At 42.9% G+C, this 19,158-nt stretch overlaps 1 protein-coding gene across 2 annotated transcripts; it reads right to left on the bottom strand.

Annotated features, from left to right (window-relative positions):
- Positions 1-1,237: 1,237 nt before the first annotated feature.
- LOC148480680 (serine/threonine-protein kinase pim-1-like) lies at positions 1,238-11,020 on the bottom strand. 2 transcript variants are annotated; one of them, XM_088453981.1, is made up of 6 exons: positions 10,750-11,020; positions 5,535-5,635; positions 5,070-5,120; positions 4,593-4,956; positions 4,251-4,427; positions 1,238-3,843 (listed from the first exon to the last, which is right to left on the bottom strand). In XM_088453981.1, exons 1-6 carry the CDS (start codon positions 10,832-10,834, stop codon positions 3,665-3,667), a joined length of 957 nt encoding a protein of 318 aa, XP_088310107.1. In that variant the 5' UTR covers positions 10,835-11,020; the 3' UTR covers positions 1,238-3,664. The 2 variants fall into 2 exon arrangements, with proteins under 2 accessions (XP_088310107.1, XP_088310106.1); XM_088453980.1 differs by lacking the exon at positions 10,750-11,020 and adding an exon at positions 6,749-7,040.
- Between the last annotated feature and the right edge of the window lie 8,138 nt (positions 11,021-19,158).

Raw genomic sequence — 19,158 nt, 5'->3', positions numbered from 1 at the left:
CCTGCAGGTTTCATTTGAATCACAATGTAGTACAGTATATTCCACACACATGCTGTGTACATCAATTATCACAATAGACCGCAAGGGGTATATTTACTAAACAGCAGCTGTGAGCAAAACTGCTGACAATTACATTAAATACAAGAGCAGGGGTGAGTCGCATTTAATGTTATTGCAGTTTTCAATTCTGCGGGCAAAACCGCCAACTTTGAAAAGCTGCCATTTTAGTAAATATAGCCCCAAATGTAATATAAATGCTCGAGTGATCTAGTTGCTTGCGCATTTTATGGGCTGAAGCATTGTCCAGCCAACACGGTAATCAGAATGTGACTTGCAGGTCCTTCGTTTTGGTTGTTTTTAGGTTAGAATTTTTAATTTTAAATGAATAATTTTTTCAGTGTTTAAGACCATATGATCGACTGTCCTTTGCTCCCATACATTAGGTTTTCATTCCAACCTTCCAGATTGGACAGATAATTGTATAGCGTATGCCCAGCATAAGCAGGTGGTGAGGCCATATTTCGGATATTAATAACCTCTAACCCCACTGCTTTTGCCTTTCAGATCATAAGAAACAAATCTTAAAGTTCCTCTTCCTGTCGCTGACATTATCATTCTGTATTCTGCTCTTTAGGTGACACCATTTTAGGTCATGAATAAAATTCTGTATAGCCCTTTTGCATTTAATTTATCCCATCTGTGGTATAAACCCAGGTACAAATATGAGACCCCCGCAAAATAACTTCACTTGTAAACTACTCTAATGATTACATACAAGACTGGGAACTGCTGACAATTGAAACAGGGCACAAAAATAGGTAAGATGGCAAATTACATCTTGCTATGGGCAGAATCTATAACACAACAAAACAGTAGGCACAGTCCTCATTTCAGCTGTATTGATGTTTTTGTACTAAATACTAGAAGTGCCTATATTGGATCTCATGCAATTCCTAGATCAGTATTCTGGCTCCTAAGGTTGTGCACATAAAAAGATGTAATGGAAATGAATCTACTCTTTCGTTCCTATATTTTATATGTAGCTCTTGACAGTTTGGTCAACACTAGCACAGCCATTGGTCGTGTCCACTTTTTCTCGTGTCCATCAATCCTCGGAAAGTTGATCTTGAACAATTCAGTAATTCAATGTTGCGTAGACTTTAAGTTCAGCTTTGCAGTCAAATGTTCAGAGTGTATAGTTAATAACTGACAAAACACGGATGTAAACAGACAAAAGTTCACGTAAAAATTTTTTATTAAAAAGAAATAGATACAATAAACACTTAAATAAAACTGACCAGAAAAAAAAAAAAAAAAAAAAAAGGAAAATAATAAAAATAAAAATCTGGTGTCCAGGTTGTAACAAAGATTTTTTTTATAAATACAGTTCATATTCAAAAACAAAAAAAAGTATCTTTATAAATAAATCAGCCTCACAAGAGAAAGACACAATGAGGCATGAGATACATAGATTAAATTAAATAAATTAGGACATAACCAGTGAACACTGAGGTACGGTATGTACCAAAAATCCTCTCAACTCAACTGGTGCCATAAAGACTAGTTAATTTAGTTTTGTTCAGTGTGGGAATGATTAGTAAGTTACTGGGCTTGGTGTAAGGATGCAAGACCTTCAACCATGGGTCAAATCAACTAGAATAAAAGCGAAACCACAACAACTACATAAAACAATCTCCCACACCCTCCATGTATCCAGAACTGTGCTAGAACGATATAGGGATCTAAAAAAAACAAACAAAAAAATGCAGCCTTTTACAGAGAAAATCATGACTTTGTATTTGGAGGTCTGACCGTTAATTGTAAACAGTTTATCCCCCCCTCCCCGAAACCAAATAGAAGTTTAGATTAGAAAACAAATGCTGTTAAATCACTCTATACTAGCACACAGGTTTCTTTGCACAAAAGTGCATTAGAATTTATCCCATTTGATACTACCCTCTTTACAATGGGCCTGTGGTTTTTATCAGGGGATGTAAAGATGGACCATTGTATGCACTACATTCCCCATATCAGGAGAGTTGGGTGTGACTGCCTCAATGCAGAAGATGCATTGTCCACATCTAAAAAAAAAATAAATTATTGAATAATCCCAACATTCTTGGGAAACATTGTCTCTATGAAGGCGGATGTATCCAAGCAATGTCTGTAAATTCTGATTTGCTTTACAAAGCAGCAACAACTATAGTTTAACTGTAATAAGATGCAGGTCATTAAACCCAGCACTGTCAAAATGAGGATTGAGAAAATCTTAAAAATAAAAAAAATTATGCATGAGTGAAACAGGAAAAAAACAAAAACCACACAAATGTGTAAAAATGTCCATTGACACGGATGTGTTTGAACGTTTAAGGCTGTGAAGACAATTTTACACAAGTTTGGAACTGTTGGGTAAAAAAAAAAAAAAAAGGTATTAAATAAAATTATTATTTTTTAAATAAGATTACAATAATATTTTACATTGTAAACCAGCTAAGCAGTCATTGATATGAGAATGACCGAAAGTGTCCCATTTGGAAATGCATTCCTGTGGAATACATGTTCAGCGAGCGCTCCTAGGTAATGCAGGTTCAGCCAGTAATACCAGTATCACAGCAGTCTCCCTGAGGAAACATTTAACCCCTTCACTACTGTGTCATGGTGCACGGTCCCCTATTAGCAGCAAGGAGGGTTCATTGCAGAACAAAACAAAAAAATTGATGAATAAAATCCATATAAAAAAAAAAACTTAAACTGACCGACTGTTAATTTATGGGACACAATATTCAGTCTGATCTTGCGGATAACTTTTTAAGACCGTTTTTTTGGCCGACTGCAATAGGAGCAGCCCCTAATTGTGCCAATGTGATGCATTTGGGAGGGAATAATTATTAAGAAAAAAATATATATATTTGCAGGGTCTTTGTCCTGCATAGAGCCAAAGCAGCATTCACCCCCAGTAGTACTTATGTTAACACTACATTCTGCAGCCGAATAAGAGAGCTGGCGTAATTTTGATGAGCATCCACTTAACACGGCAACCTCTAATCAATTCAACTTTGCGAGGGAAGATGGCAGCTACCACTAGGCTGACCTGCTATTATAGCCAAAAGGACCAAGAACAATTGTTCACAAATGTACTATGATCCCAGCAAATGCTTTTCTTAGTTATGGGATAAGTTCTTCATACTATATTAGTGTTGGATACAGAATAATAGCGTCCATTATGAAGGTTCTAAGTGGATGCACACTCAAAATTAGCACTTTTACAGATGTTACAACATAAAATACTGTGAACTGCAGCTAAGAATCGGAATACAGAGGATGACTACTTAAGCACACTGTGGTATATGCTTGCTAGTGAAATCCTGCATGGCATTTGGGCTACCCGCCCTTCTCATTTGCTCCCATCTTCCCCATCAAGTCTCTCGGGAAAGCGAGGGGCCTCCAGAAAAAGAACGCACAGTCTGAGGTCACCACACATTTGTATGCAAAGAAGACCATTCTTAAGACCCCCTCGAGGTATGTCGCTCTGTTGGGACAGCTCCTTCTGTCTCACTGGGAATCCAAGTTTTGCAAACTGGACGCACAAGGCCCATGCCAGAACATCCACCCCGGGACTGTGTCAGATACTTCCCATCTCGCTCTTCGAGCGTCTCTTTTGGGATTAGAGGGTCTCCTGGCTTGTGCTGGTTGATTCTTGGTCCACCTTCCTTGATACTTTGTTATTGTCCTTTTGGTCTAGAAGATTCTCCTGGGACATCCAGGGGTGAGACAGAATCTGTTCTAAGGTTGGCCTGTCTGAGGATCTCTTAGACAAACACCACTCGATCAAATGCTGACATTCTAGAGAGAAAAAAAAAAAAAAAAAAAAGTTAGGATACTGTATGCAGAAGACATTTTTCACAACATAGATTCTAAAAGTAATAAATCTGCTTCAAGTTTTCCTTTATAAAAATAACTAAAGAATTCAAAAACATCCATCTGTAAGATGTGCTGCAAAAGTACTTAAAATTAAACCAGACCTACGATGTCAAATGGCTCATTCAGGTACATAGATTGCACGGTCCATCTCCCACCCCTCGACTCAAAGTTTGCTATTAACTGTTTCTGAACGACCAGGTTAATATCAAAAAGTCACTGCAGAAGAATGCTCCCACCCATTTCTAAGTGTGCGAAACGCGTGGGAAATGTCTCTCTCGCCTACAGGAGCTTGGAAAGCTACAGATAGAAGGCGTTTAGGACCATCTTACCTCTAGACACTCTGCAGCGGTACTGGATCTTGCCCTTCAGAATTTCATCATCATGTTCAAAGGGGATATCTCCGCAAACCATATCATACAGCAAGATGCCAAGGGACCAGACTGTGGCAGAACGCCCATGGTACTTGTGGAACCTGACCCACTCTGGGGGGCTATACACACGTGTACCTGCATAGGGAATACATTGAGAAAATGTAAGCTACACAAAAAGAAGGGGGAAGACATTTATGCAATACAATTCATAGATAGGCAAAATAGATTTGGACAAGGAAGTCTACATAGAAATCAAGGCAGCTATATTATAAAGAAAGCAGTATGTAATCTAAAACTAACCATCGAAGTCTGTGTAAACAGCATCCCGTAGTAAGGCACCGGAGCCAAAATCTATCAGCTTGAGCTCGGCCGTCCTCAGATCCACAAGAATGTTCTCGTCTTTGATATCTCGGTGAACGACATCACATGCGTGGCAGTGCCGTACAGCTTCCACAACTTGCCGGAAGAAATTGGCAGCTAGGTCTTCACTCAGGGCTCCCCGCTCTGTGATGAAGTCAAACAGATCTTGCACAGGCTCCGGCCGCTCCATGATAATTATAAAGCCATCGGGCCGCTCGTACCAGTCCAAGAGCCGGATCACCCCGCGGCAGCCTGTGGATACTTTCTTCAGAAGATAGATTTCCAAGGGGACCAGAGTCCCATTCTGTAATAAAAGGAAACAAAAACAGAATGGTCAGAACGGTCTAATGCTAATGACTACCAGTATATCACCAACCTAGACGGTGGCATTGTAAGCTTTACAGAAAGAATACTTACCATGTGCTTCATCTCTCCGATGCGGTCCCTTGATACATGCTTGATTGCAACCTGTAATGAAGAATATCACATTTAAACATAAAGCCATGAATATTATATAATAAACAATATTTTGCTTAGTAACAAAATAAAAAAAAAAAAAAAATCTGAAGAGCCATCTATTTGTAAAAAAAAAAAAGGAAATATCAAAATTTGTGGGCAAAAGAAGCTACATGCTTATTTGCCAGCTGCTATGAGGGGCTTCCGGACAGACTATAGTCATTTTGAATTATTAATTAATGAAATGGAAATATCAGCATTAAACTCACAACAGGTCAGACCTTAATGCATTAAAAAAATAATAATAATAATAAATAAAAACTTGACAATTATCTCTCTTGGTTGTGAAGAGAGGATACCAGTAGAGAATATAAAAATTGGGAATAAAAATATATGTATATAAAATAACAAAATACCAAAACTTACAGGTAACTTGTCTGAAAGTCTCACGCCAGAGTAGACTGTGCCAAAACCGCCAGTACCGATCACAGGCCCCACTTGGTAGCAGTTTTCAAATGGTTCTTTGACTGCAGGGAGAGAAGACATGTTTAGGGAAAGTTAGACACATTTTTAATGTATAGGTTTAAAGCAAACAATGCCTGCAATTAGTCATAAATGGTACAGTAATAACATCCATCTCTCTATAATTGCTCATCCGGAAGAGCAAGGTGAAAGCAGCCCCCCTCCCTCAATATCATGTTTTATCCGCTCATGTTAAGGGATGATGCTAGTGCAGAAAACTTACTCATCACCAGGCATGTGAGAAACCTGTGCAGTATGAGTCACAATGCAGAAATCTGTTGTGATGTGTGCATTATACACTGGATGCAGATGATGCGGTGTACCGCTCACTCCCAGCACCATCTCCAGGATCTGGGAGACTCCCTGCAGATAAGGCAACCCCCCTTCCCAAGCACAGGGCTCTGCGGGTATCCCAAGGAAACCCCTCCTCCCTCAGAAGACCACCCCACACCCACACTCCGTGCTGCACAGCTCATCTGCAAAGCGCCCCCACCCTGAGCTGATCAATGGCTGCAGCCTCTCGCTGCAGGTACCGCGCATCCAGAGGGATCAGGTCTGTCCCAGCCACATTCAGCGATGCTCTTATACATGGGCATACAAAACCTTCGCCTAATCCTATACTGCAGCCAGAGCCAATGCAGAGGGAGAGGTGGATACCTGCAACCACACAGACCTAATCCCATTACAACACAACCCAGAGGCAATAAAGCACCAGAGCAATGCCCAGTGCAATGCATAGCCTCAGATCAAGGTCACAGCAGACTATTGCTGCTAGATCACATGGGAGACAAGAAGAGCAATGTATAACCAGGAGTCTTCTATAAACTAATCTGCTATACAGACATGCTGGAGAAGCATCTAACTAGCACACTGTGCACGTATGCAAAGCCAAGTATGCACAACAATCTATTCAATAACACCAATAGTAGATTATGTACAGACAGGTTACACTACCTAAATAATACAATACACACACACACACATTATATATATATATATATATATATATATATATATATATATATATATATATATACACACATCATATCTCACATGCACTATTCCAGTGGGCACATATGCTGCAAGGTGATCACTGGAGTGCGCCCCCATTGATTTACCTTGGGTAAGGTCCCCCTGCCCATCAGCCATAGGGAAGGAGGTGGGTGATGGAGAGGTAGCAGGGCTGGGAGGATCAGAGTCCCGGTAATAACGTGTCAGAGCCATATGGTGCTCCACAAAGTGCCCCTGCGCAGCCAGCAGCATGGTGAGGGATGCCCGCGTCACGCGTGTACAGCAGCCGGCAGCCGGTTACAGAACAACGAGCTACTACTGCTCCACGTGTGGCTGCTGCTGAGCGTTTGGAAACTGTACACTGCTCCCCCCCCACCACTCCCCAGGCACAACCGCCGGCCAATCAGCGTGCAGCCAGCATCCCGGGAAGGTGCAGCACTGGCCAATGCGAGCGCTTCCCGGGAGACCCGTTCCCGCGCCTAAGGGGGCGGGCTGCCCCCAGGGAGCCAATCAGCGTGCCGAGTGGGGACAATGTATTTGAATACTAAACAAAGGGGGCGTGCTCCTCCTATGAGTGTGTAACTACTACAGTGCTGCTGCCGCTGCTCAGCCACCGCCATTGTCCTCTCACCTCAGCTGGTCCCGCCTTTTAGTTTTTTTTTTACTGTCCACCCCCCCGAAATAAATAAATGACCCCCCCCACACACACACCCTAGCAGCAGGTTCTTACACAATGTATAAAGTAGATTTTTTTATTATTATTGTTATTATTATTGCACCACGTGTGGGGAGTTGGAAATTTCCAGTGCATTCAATTAAGACACAATTACCATATGAAGGGCAGATTGCTGTGGTGCAACAATGCGGGGAGGGGGCTGCTCACACACACACATTTGAAAATAAAACAATTGACCCTGATGTAGCTGTAGGGGCAACAATGGCTGAGGCAGAGCTGCATGAATAGAGGGGGTTAATGTGCTCCCCCTCCTGCACATTCCTGCAGGGTGGGAGTGAGGGTTTTTTTTTGGTTTATGGCGCCAAATGTGGGATCACATGAGGTGAATCACCCCACACAGGACCAGCAGCAGCAGGGGGACTGGTCTTACAAGGGCTGGGTGGTCTCTGCACAGTAACTGCTGCATGCAAAATGCCTTGTGTGTAGGAGAGATATATATATATATATATATATATATATTATTTTTTTTTGCAGTTATGAATAAAAATCATATAAGCAATGAATGAAACATCCCTGATAAAAGATGAATAACAGCAATGACTGGTCCTATTGGTGACTGGTTTCCAATGACGCTTGCATCTGTAAATAGCAATTTCTTATTGCAAATGTGCTGACTGAGGTGCCCACCTCACTGGTTGCTGCTATTATCCCAGCTATGTAACCTAGTTAAAAATAGGGATCAGGTATTCTATAGAGACACTGCGACTGTACTTTTAATTTCAGACCACCCCACCCCGTCTTAACTATTGTAAAGCGGAGCAAAATATTATAGTGCTGTATAAAAGTTAGCAATAATGTAAATAGTAACTCTCCCTGGCTCCCAAACTTTAACCATGTTCTGTCTATAGAGTACAGAGCTAGTTTAAAGGTGCGTACACACAGAACGATTTTTTGAACGATTTAACTGTAACGACATCGATAAATCGTTTGTAAAATCGTTCATCTTTTTACGATGAACGATAATCGTTTATGCGCGTTCATGTTTGTAGTTCATCGTCCATTCTGACTGTCCCAACAAACGATATTCGTTCATGTTGTGCAGAATGAACGATAAACGATGAACGATTTCCATTCACTGTATGCATGATTAAAAAATCGTTCATCGTTTTTGAACATCGTTCATTATTTTAGTAACCAACGATTTTTAGTGAACGATTTTCGTTCACTTTTTCAAGGGAAAATCTGAACGAAAATCGTTCACTAAAATCGTTGGTTACTAACATCGTTGTGTGTGTGTATGCACCTTGAGAACATATGTCTGGAGCCAACTTTTTTTTTTTATCGCCCCCCCTCCATATGACCGATAATTGCCATACGTACACATGGTCAAAAGCAGTACTGATGGGATGTAGTTATGAGACCGGAGGCCTATTTCGTACTGATGACAGTGAGGTCCTACGCCCACATACACCATAAAATTGTTCTAGACCATTTAAAAAGGCAACGGTTGTATTCTTGCATTAGTGAAGCGCTGCTCATTGTTTTCGGTCAGGTGTGCGTGCATAGTCTACTTCCTTATTTAGGTCAATGGAGTATTTCCCCTAAGAAGTCAGCATTCCATTGTGTATCTAATTTTAGAAATAATTAATTACTACAATTATGGTAGCCAACTTGGTGATCACACCTACACCAATAAAAAAAAAAAAAAAAAAAAAAGGAACCAATTTGTAAATCACACAGCCACAGTGTATAGAAGTGACTGTGTGTAATGTTTATGAACTGTCCATGACCAATAGCTTGTATAAGTGCAATGTGAGCAGCAGCCACCAGGGGGCGTCCCTGAGGCCAATGTTGACATTTTTTTTGCCAGCTCTCATAGAAATTCTATTAACCTCTTATGACGCTCATTATTGACTCACTATACAGAGTGCCCTGTAATACCAGCAAAGCTTCTACGCAGTTATAATACTGATTCAGTCAACCACCTAATTTTGCTTATGCCATGTTCAAACCAGCAAGCTGCACAATCTGCTGCTGCTAATCTATCTTCACCATACACCCTAGAAGCCAATCTAGCAATATATTCATTTTTTTTTAATAAACGCAGTTAAAAGCCACAGTCTCATCAGCCTTCAAAGAATATTGCAAACAACCCAGAAAGCACAACAGAGGGAGCCTATAAACACAACAGATAGCCCATACGTGAATGCTTATCCTTTGAAGCTGAAGGTTTGTTTATAAAGATTAAAATGATCAGTTAGCCCCTCATGTTATGTAATATTGCATCTTAAAAAGGACCTGGTATAGCAGCTCGCTCTGATCACCTGCCATATTTATTTAAGTATGGATATGTTTAATGTCAACGAACACAGCAAAGGAAAGGGTTGGTTTGGTTTGCAAATAGAAAAATGTCAATTTTAAAATGCAATAATAATAATAATAATAATAATAATAATAATAATAATAATATCACATTGGTAAGGCTAAGCATACCAAGGGGTTAATATATGATTGCAAGGCACCGCAAAATGCTAAAAATAGTTTTATTTTTTTCTCACAGGTCTGCCCCCATGTTATTTATAAGGCAGGGGTCAGTGTCCTGCAGTCCAGTTATCTATCTATGCTGTACAGTTTTATTTAAACGTGTCTGTCAACAGTGTACACAGAAATGTCATCATTTTGGCTTGGACTGCAAGCTCCTGCGTCCAGAATCCCAGCCTAGGCACAGGAGCAGTGTGGGTATAACATCAGCCACCGACAAGACACGTCACCCATCTTATCCTTATTTATTAACAATTATTCATATAGCGCCAGAATATTCCGTTACACTTTACAATTGGGATCTGGGCGATTCAATGTTACCGTCAGACCAGGGAACCCCCCCTAGCCCGTGCCATCTGGGTGGCTCTGTGCCCTCTCTCTGTACTGTGCCACAGCCAGGGTGGGCGCTGCAGGCATTAGAGGGGGGGATGTCAGTACCCTGTGCTATAATATCATAGCACACAGATGGCGTGTTTCCCTTTTGCAGAGATAGGCTTTCCCAGTGGTTACCTAACCATCCCCCCATCACAGCTCTCTCTGTACACATCTCATAGATGCTAATGGTGGCGTATCATCACATGCTACCCTAGTATTGGGGCTGTCATGAGCTGTCCCCCCACAATTACCCATGCGTCTTATGGGTCACAATCTAATGCATCATTATGTATATCATGCATAGGTCATGTGTTCCCACAACTCAGCTGCTCTTATCACATAGATAATATATATATTATCAGTTACTTATATAGTGTACACATATTCTGCAGCGCTTTACAGAGAATATTTGTCCATTCATACTTTATATAATTGCTAAATCTATGCCAGTCACCATCACAGAGTTAAGTATACAAATAGAGCAATGCTTTTAAGGGCTGTCACAGTGTTACTCACCAGCTGGAAGCTCATCTTTGGGGAACACAGTATTTAGGAGGTAATTGTGGATCTTCTGATGATAGATGACTTGTACCGTGGACATGGTGCCGGGATCAGCAGGGAGAGCTGTGGCTACAGTGTAATTGTTTGGTTGCAATGTTGTTGCCAGTCTTTCTTACAAATCCTCCCCCCCAAGTGACAGCTTAGGAGTCCTGGGCTCTGGTATAGTCCAAGCAGTGATCAGTCCTCAGAGGTAGCAGCGTTCACATTGACTGAAGCTCAAGGACTCTGCAACATGACACTGCTGACAGAGGCTGGGAGGGGGGTGAGGGTGAGGGAGGTTCCAGGGGAGGAGGAGGAGGAGGTTCCACGCCCACCCACCCATCAGTGACTAAGTATGGAATTGCACGCTTTCAATGATATAACTGCAGCATTCTGTTTTATTGCAAAGCTCTGATTGTTCCAGCTGGTGGGGATCTTGGGCGCTTACATCTATGGCAATCCTTTTTCTTTTTGCATGGGAGTATTACAGAGTATGAGCTCCAGCAGCAAAGGGGATTCCTCTTTCTGTTTTTTTTTTTTTGCATATATTAATTTTTTTTTTTTTTATTGTGGCACATGCGTATACGAAAATATAATCATTGCTTGGTGGTATAGGGGCTGACGCTTAATTGGATGTATAATGGGTGTACATTATTCTAAAAGGAAAATCCCATGTAAAAACAGTGGATTTCTGGCCTATATGCAGCACTTGAGATCCGTTCCGCTTGGCGACATTAGCATCTTGTTTACGCCAGGCCAGGGCCGTAACTAGGGGTGCGGGCGGTGCCACCGCACAGAAATCAATGCCTAGGGGACAGCAGCACCGTAGCTTGCCCATGACACTTGCGTTTGGCTTACAGGGTGCCTGGAAATGCGGGCTGTAGCCTAGGAACCGGCTGCAGAGCTGCAATGGGAACGCGCCCTGCAGCCTGTAGAGCCGCCCAGCAGAGTTCTCCGGATTTTCCAGGTACTCCTCTTCTTCCTGTTCCCAGGGGCCTCACCCCTTCGATGTGACATAATGATGTTACATGGTATGGGGCTGGCACTGGGCGGCTTATAGCCTTGCGGCGGCCCTGTGCCAGGCAGGTGGCACAGGGCCACTTGCGTCCATGCCACTTGCGTCCATGTTCCTGAGCCATTTATTTCATGTGAGAGAAACGCTTTCGGTATTTGCCATTACTTAATCTACAAAATCCTCTCTAATAGAGCAAAAAAAAAAGCTTTACAGCAATCACCAGCGGAGCGTTGGAAAACAGCCAATCGCAAGAGGTTTGCTATTGCCGTCATCATCATAATAAACTTTTTGCACCTGCCCTTTATCACCTGCAAAAAGTACGGCTTTACGCGCCTCTCTCCTGGTCTGCCCTTACTATACTTGGCATATATTTGGACGCCCCTATCCAGATCCGTTCGGCCCAGGTAGGCATATGCGTGGCTGAGTCACGCAAATCTGCATGGGCGTAAATGAGTGCACGCCTCACGCTGGGTATGTCAATTCATGCACCAGTCTATAAAATAGACATTTTGACTTTCCCATCCAAAGCCAAAGTAGAATTGCTGTAAGCCAAGCTGGTTTTGCTTTTAAAAGGATTGCCGCTTTAAAAATCCGGGAAAAGTCGCAGCAGTTCCCGCAGCGGCACCAGATCGTACTATATCCTCTTGTATAAATATGGGTGTCATAATGCATTGAAAACTGGCTTACTGCGGCCTGTGCTGATAATGGCTAATGGGCGCTGATATTTACGGCACTGAGCGACTATCTGTAAACTGCGCACGCGCCTAATGATATGTTACCGATGTCGCCCACAGTGACTATTTATTCGCAGCTGCAGTGGCATTTGCGTACATCCATGAATCAGGCCCAATGATAAATCATCGCTGTATGTCGTTTGTCATGGAACACAAGCAGATAAATCCTGTCACCCCCCCCTTTACTGGGAAGGAAGTTAAATCTCCGTAAGAGGTGTAAGGGTTAAATAAAAACCCCCATCCTATTTCCAATCACTTTAAGGGGTTAGATTATTTATATGAAGGGTATTTTCCCTGTAAGACGTTTCTTGTAACGTCTTCCATTTATAAGGACAGCATTAGATCTACTACTTGCAGCCACTGTGTAAACAGTTTATTCTTGTGACCACACTGACCTCACTACATGAGCGCTACGACCGCAAGAGGTCAGTGGGGACAATGAGGACAGACCAGTTCAGGCTCCTTCCTCTACTAACAATTGCGCTATCTGTTCTCTGCTCTCGGTTCTTGCAGGGGATGTGAACTCACAAGTCCCCAGGCTGCTAACATTTATTAAAGTGGGTAACAAGCTCACTGAGTGCAACGTTAGCCATGTAGCATACTAATTGTAAGGTCTATTATGTATATAGAAATATGCTTCCTGTCTTCCCACGTAGACTAAAACTATTTGCACATGTCAGAAAGATCCATTGCGGCATCCGTAAACCGGCTCAAGATTTTTATTTATTCACGATGGAGCAAGTTCTCTTTTTCTGTACACTTGAGTACATGTGTGATTTTAGACTGTGACAGGCAGGGGCTATTGCCTGCATTCACACATGTCAGTTAAGCTAAACGTAGGGATCATTATGTATTAACAGTTAATTCTATAGCACACGTATTCCGCAGCACTTTACAAAGAGTGTTCAGTTCTGCCCCAGTAGAGCTTACAATCTATTATTTTTCAACCACATATACACATACGCACACACACGGTAGTGGTATATCTTTAATGGGTGAAGGGTGTGCGGTGCCCACAATGCATACCCTGCCCCCATATATTACAATACCCTCACCACAGTCCCGCGTTGGCACTGCAGAAGTCACCTGGATTAGGTTTAAGGAGATTTGCTCATGCTCTGTAGACTCAGGTTGAACATACAAACTCCACACAGATGGGGCCTTGGTGGGACTAGAACCCAGGACCTCTGTGCTGTTAGGCAGCAAGATAATTATTGGGACACCCTGTTATAAAGCTGGCAGTCTCTACGGACATACGGTGGAACAGGGGCGTAACTAGGTATTTGAAGGTCCCATAGCAACAGTTTGTAAGGGCCCCTATGTACCACCTAATGGTGAAAACATGTATATAACACATGTAACTTTGACAAGGAGGATGGGTCCCCCCTCAGTTCTGAGCACTATAGCAGCTGAACCCCTTGTGCCTATGGTAGTTACACCCATGCGATGGAAGAAAACAGATCAAAATTGGACATGGTCTGTGTACAGAGGAGAACATGATCTAACCAGGGTTATGAAGGTGGACGCAACTTGGGAGCTTGGTTAAGTAGTTGTCGGCTGATCCCTATTTAAATGCAATTACAATTTTCATGGCAATTTTTAACCAACACCAGATTGTGACAGACGGGTATATTATTTGAGTGAGAGTTTTTAGAAGTGGAGATGTTGCCCATAGCAACCAATCAGATTCTTGCTATTATCTTCTAGAAGGTGCTAGTTCAATGTTAAGTAGAATTTGATTGGTTGCTATGGGCAGCATCTCCACTTCTAAAAACTCTCACTTTAGTAAATATACCCCATCGTGTTGCAATTAAGTCCATACTGTACCGAACACGTTTCTGCATTTATCTTGGTGAACACAGGGAAACACAGCATCCCACAGCATTATTACATAGTAATGTGTATTGTCTTAGAATTATATAGGGTTACAATAGAAGGGAAATTAGAGATCAGCGCAGTCTGCAGCCACATATCCTCCGTCCTTTCATGTAATTTATGCTGAATACACAATATGTATTTAATTTATGACCGAGGCATGTGCTGTTCAATAATATAAACAAACACTAAGGGGTACATTTACTAAAGTGAGAGGTTTTAAAAGTGATGTTGCCCATAGCAACCAATCATATTCTACTTAACATTTAACTAGCACCTTCTAGAAGATAATAGCTAGAATCTAACTGGTTGCTATAAGCAACATCACTTTTAAAACTCACTTCTAAAAACTCTCACTTTAGTAAATTTACCCCTAACCCTGGTAACAGCAGAGCTGTATAATCCACTAGGCAACCTAGGCCATGCTTGCCAACTCTCCCTGATTGTCAGGGAGACTCCCTGAAATAGTAGCAATCTCCCTGAAGAGTCCAGCAGTCTCCCTGGTTGCACCTTACTCCAATCATGAAGCTGTAATATGTAAATAAAAACAGAGATATACTGTATACGTTCAAACTGGATCATTAGTATAATTTCCCTGCATTGGTTATAAGGCACAATGATCCCTATGGAGACATGTATTTTCTAAAAAGTATCAGTGTGTTTTCATCAACAAGTAGATCTTACTAACTGCTTTGGGGATCATTTACATTTGGATGTAAGTCAGGTTTATGACACGCCTCTCAGATGTAGCAGGACACGCCCACTTTACAGCAGCGCTCATAGGTGGTACTTTCACAATTTCCCTGAAATGCTTTTCTGCCTACGGCCCAGTGGGTTTTAAGGGTGTGTGTGTTGGGAGGGGGGGGGCTGGCGGAATGCTCCTATCTGGTTATATGTGCTTCATTTTAATTTTTTTTTAAAGAGAGGGTGGAGGTTGCCCACACTAGTACATTACCTTGGGCCCCCCTGGTCTTAATCAGGCTCTGTTAATGGTTAATTTACCTTAGGAAATGTTTACATGAAGATGGAGCTTATTGGATGCCGGTGACGGCATGGAAACCCCGCGGTTCTACAACTGGTGGGAGGCGTTTATTTGGAAAGTGTTCCAAGTTGCGGTCCTCCTTTAATATCTTGGCATTACATTTACTTGAAGTTACTTTATTGCTTGGAGCCATAACCAGAGCACAGGGAGGGGGGGAGCCTGTAGTCCTCAGACGTCAGCATGCTGCTTGGAAAAGTATCATCTTCCCAAACTTAGTACGGTGGGCCGGCAATGTGTGATTATGGTAATAAGGAGCAGCACAGCTTGGCGAGGCGGAGAACAAGCACAATGTTATAAAGCTGTGTATACAAGTTAGCGCCTTTTCTGCCATAGACCCTTCACAGAACTGTGTTATCAAGTTTAGTAACTCTATAGTACAATACGGTCACTTTCAGTGATTTGTCATAAATTCATAATATAATAGTGAACCATGATAGCCAAGTATTTTGGATATGCCAGAAATTCTAGTTTTAGTTATCTCCCCCTCTTTTTCTCTACTGATCCCTCGTGCACTACCCCCACCATAGGTAATGATCCGGCGGGGGGCACCTGTACTGTTACCTAACACAGTTGCCAGACACGGGGAGGGGAGCAGGGATCTGTGATTATGGAGTATTCATTCAATCCAGTCTAATGGTGTGTACACACTGGGCGATTAAAGTGGACGACTGAACGATAACGATATCGTTATCTTTCAGTCGTCCAGTTTATCGTCCATTTTTAACACAAAAACGATGAACGATAACGACGACGCGCGTTCCCGCGGGTCGTTCGTTATCATCGTTCATCGGGTTAACATGCAGGCCAACCTGACGATGTCGTCAGGTTGCTGCATGTTATGGAATGGGGAAGAGAGCCCAGCGCTGAACGATATCGTTAATGATATCGTTCAGCGGGTGTGCTCAATGTCATGAACGACATTGAGCACAGCCTGCCGGGGACACACTAGACGATATCGCTCAGGGAGCATGTCGTCTAGTGTGTACGCTCCATTAGTTCTTGAGTCAGCTAGAGTGGGAGGTAGGAGGTGACTGCGCCCGATTGGCTCGTGTTCTAAGATTGGCCTTGTCCAATCAATTGCTTTATTTGTAGCAAAACCCCACACTGGGCCAGCCTCAATTATTCATTTTTGGCTGCCGCAACAATGATTCCCGGCACCGTTTCCTGGTCCTGGCAACTGTGACCCGTTAATAACGGGGGTTGCGGGGATCTGCGGGAAGCAATATCATTTGATGTATTAAGTGGACAACCCCTTGAATTTATGTCCACAAATAGTAAATCTCCATCTATAGATCACAATTCCGCAAAATATCTACTGTAGCGTCTAATTGCTGGTCAGCATGCAAAGGAGGGGGCCCATAGAATAGTGTATGCAGTTTTTGAAAACGTCTTAAGCTGATTTTTTAAATTACTTTTAAGATGTTTTCTTTGGTTGCTATAAAACACACAAGAGTACAACACAGGCGATGTGCTGAATAAACCTCCCCTCCTGCCAGGTAAATAGTTAGAACTCCAGTAACCTTTCCTCACACCCATGCCCCTGGTACTTATATAGGCAGAAGTATACAATGTGCCGTCAGAGTCACCTAGAATGTATCACTCCTCATTTTTGTAATTCTTCGTCCAGAGAGTTTGTACTGTTTCAAAACAATACCCTACTTTCTAAGTGACTCAGCACTCCAGGTTCAGTATACTTATATTGTAGAGCAGTGGCTCCCTGGGGTCACCAGGGTGCAGGGGCGACTGGTGGCCTAAAGCTGCCGTCCAGTGTTTTTTTTGTTTGTTATATATATATATATTTTTTTTTTGGATGGGTGGGAGAGCGGTTGGCGGTGCGGAGCGGAGGTGGGTGGGGGGGGTTGCGATAAGCGGGAGGAGAGCTGTCACTGTAAAGCAACAGGCAGTGAATCCTGCGGCTGATTGGGGTCCTACAACGCAGTGCACTGTGGGAGATCAGACAGGATGTATCCGATCTGATCTGAGGAGCGATGCTACAGAGCGGTGCTGTCCTGACGATCACAACTAAAGGTAATGCTGGGTACACACGTGCAGCACGGCCGACCGGACGAATCACAGGCGACCGCGGGAGCGCGCACATAGTCCATACACCCTGTGCGATCCACACGATCTTTCTCTCTGATACACGTTGGAACGGTAGATCATTCAATGAAACGCATATGGTGTACCTGGCTTAAGTAAGGAGGGGGGGGGACATGGAAGTGGCAAAGGGAGAGACATGGGGGGATATTTACTTAAGTTCGGGATTTTAAAAGTGGAGGTGTTGCCCATAGCAACCAATCAATTTCTGGCTATTATCTTCTACAATGTGCTAGATAAATAATAACTAGAATCACTTCTAAAAACCCGCACTTTAGTAAATATAGATCATGGAGGGGGCAAAGTATTTTTAAATACTTATTACATTATTTTGACCCAACTACTCAAAATACGGGACTGCTCTTTAATTATTTTGGCTTTGGGGTGCCTTGAAAAAATGATGGAGACCCTAAGGGTGCCTCGAACTGAGAAAGTTGTAGAGGACTAATCTGACTGAGGCATGCAGATCAGACAAAGTGCCTCATACCTCAGCGATGTCACTAGTTTCTATTGTTTTGATAGGCTGCAATTTTTTGCACATCGTTTCAGCCCGCAAAATGGCGGCTTTCACTTTAAAGGGACATCGACTGCTGTAACTGCTGCATATGAACCCATTAGACATAAGCTTTGATCATTCTTGTGCAGGGTTGCCGATATTCTGGCTGGGAGGGGGGCAGCCAAATCGGCAAAGCAAGTGGCATTTGTGGGTGGAGCTGGGGCGCGGCCACGCGAATGCTTAATTTTGTCCCTGCTCCCGCTACACAATGCTAAGATTACCGGCATTGTGAATCAGGGGGCGGGGCCAAAATTACACGATTCAGCCCCCCCCCAGCTGCGGGGATTCTCTTATAACCGCGCACGGGGGGGCGGGGGGGCGGAGGGCTCGGCAGCCGCCGCCGGGTATGGAGGGCCGGGAGTGGCAACCGATTTTGAGGAGGAATTGGGAGGATAGTCAGGTATGTTCTAGTGCTGGGTAGATAATAAGAGCAAATATTTGATTTTGTAAGAAGTTTTGCTCTCTTTTTTTTTTACTTTATTAGAAGTGGGTGCAGGGAGCGCCCCCCCCCCTTTAATTCAGAGACCCATGTGCACCGAATGCCCTGCAACCATTATAGATACGTCACTGATTCCTCTGTTTCATAAAGGATTTAGGGGTCTATTTACTAAGCTGTGTTAGGAGATAAAGAAAACAGTGATCAGGTGCCAGCCAATCAGCTCCTAACTGCCATGTCACAGGCTGTGTTTGAAAAATGGCAGTTAGGAGCGGATTGGCTGGTACCTTATTACTTTTTACTTTATCTCCTAACAGCTTAGTAAATAGACCCCTTAGATATGACATTGCTGCAGTTATTCATCATGGGTCGGGCTGCAGAATACGGATCATCCCCCTGCAACCCTGTAACTCACACAGCCTACTCGTACAAAACCCACCCTGCAATTGCTCCGAAGGCATAACATCGAATAGCTAAAATCCTATAAATGGCATGGTTGTATTATTTAAGGAAGAGCACAGCAAACATGGCATGGAAAGATGACCTTGGATTGTTTACATGTGACGTCATTCTGAGGCAGCAGAGGAAAGTTGTTCCATTCAGCTCTGTGTCGGAAAGAATTCTCAGTGA

The sequence above is a fragment of the Taudactylus pleione genome, unplaced genomic scaffold (assembly GCF_031769625.1).
Source record: "Taudactylus pleione unplaced genomic scaffold, aTauple2 ptg000607l, whole genome shotgun sequence".
NCBI classification, from domain to species: Eukaryota; Metazoa; Chordata; class Amphibia; order Anura; family Myobatrachidae; genus Taudactylus; species Taudactylus pleione.
Note: the sequence above shows the minus strand (reverse complement) of the source record. Positions and strands in the feature narration are given on the sequence as shown.

Excerpts from the sequence above, each read along its gene's own strand:
- LOC148480680 (XM_088453980.1), bottom strand. The coding sequence starts at position 6,893 with ATGCTGCTGGCTGCGCAGGGGCACTTTGTGGAGCACCATATGGCTCTG. Across the intron at positions 5,121-5,534 it reads GACTTTCAGACAAGTTACCT|GTTGCAATCAAGCATGTATC; the intron begins GTAAGTTTTGGT and ends TCTTCATTACAG. Across the intron at positions 4,428-4,592 it reads TGTTTACACAGACTTCGATG|GTACACGTGTGTATAGCCCC; the intron begins GTTAGTTTTAGA and ends TTCCCTATGCAG.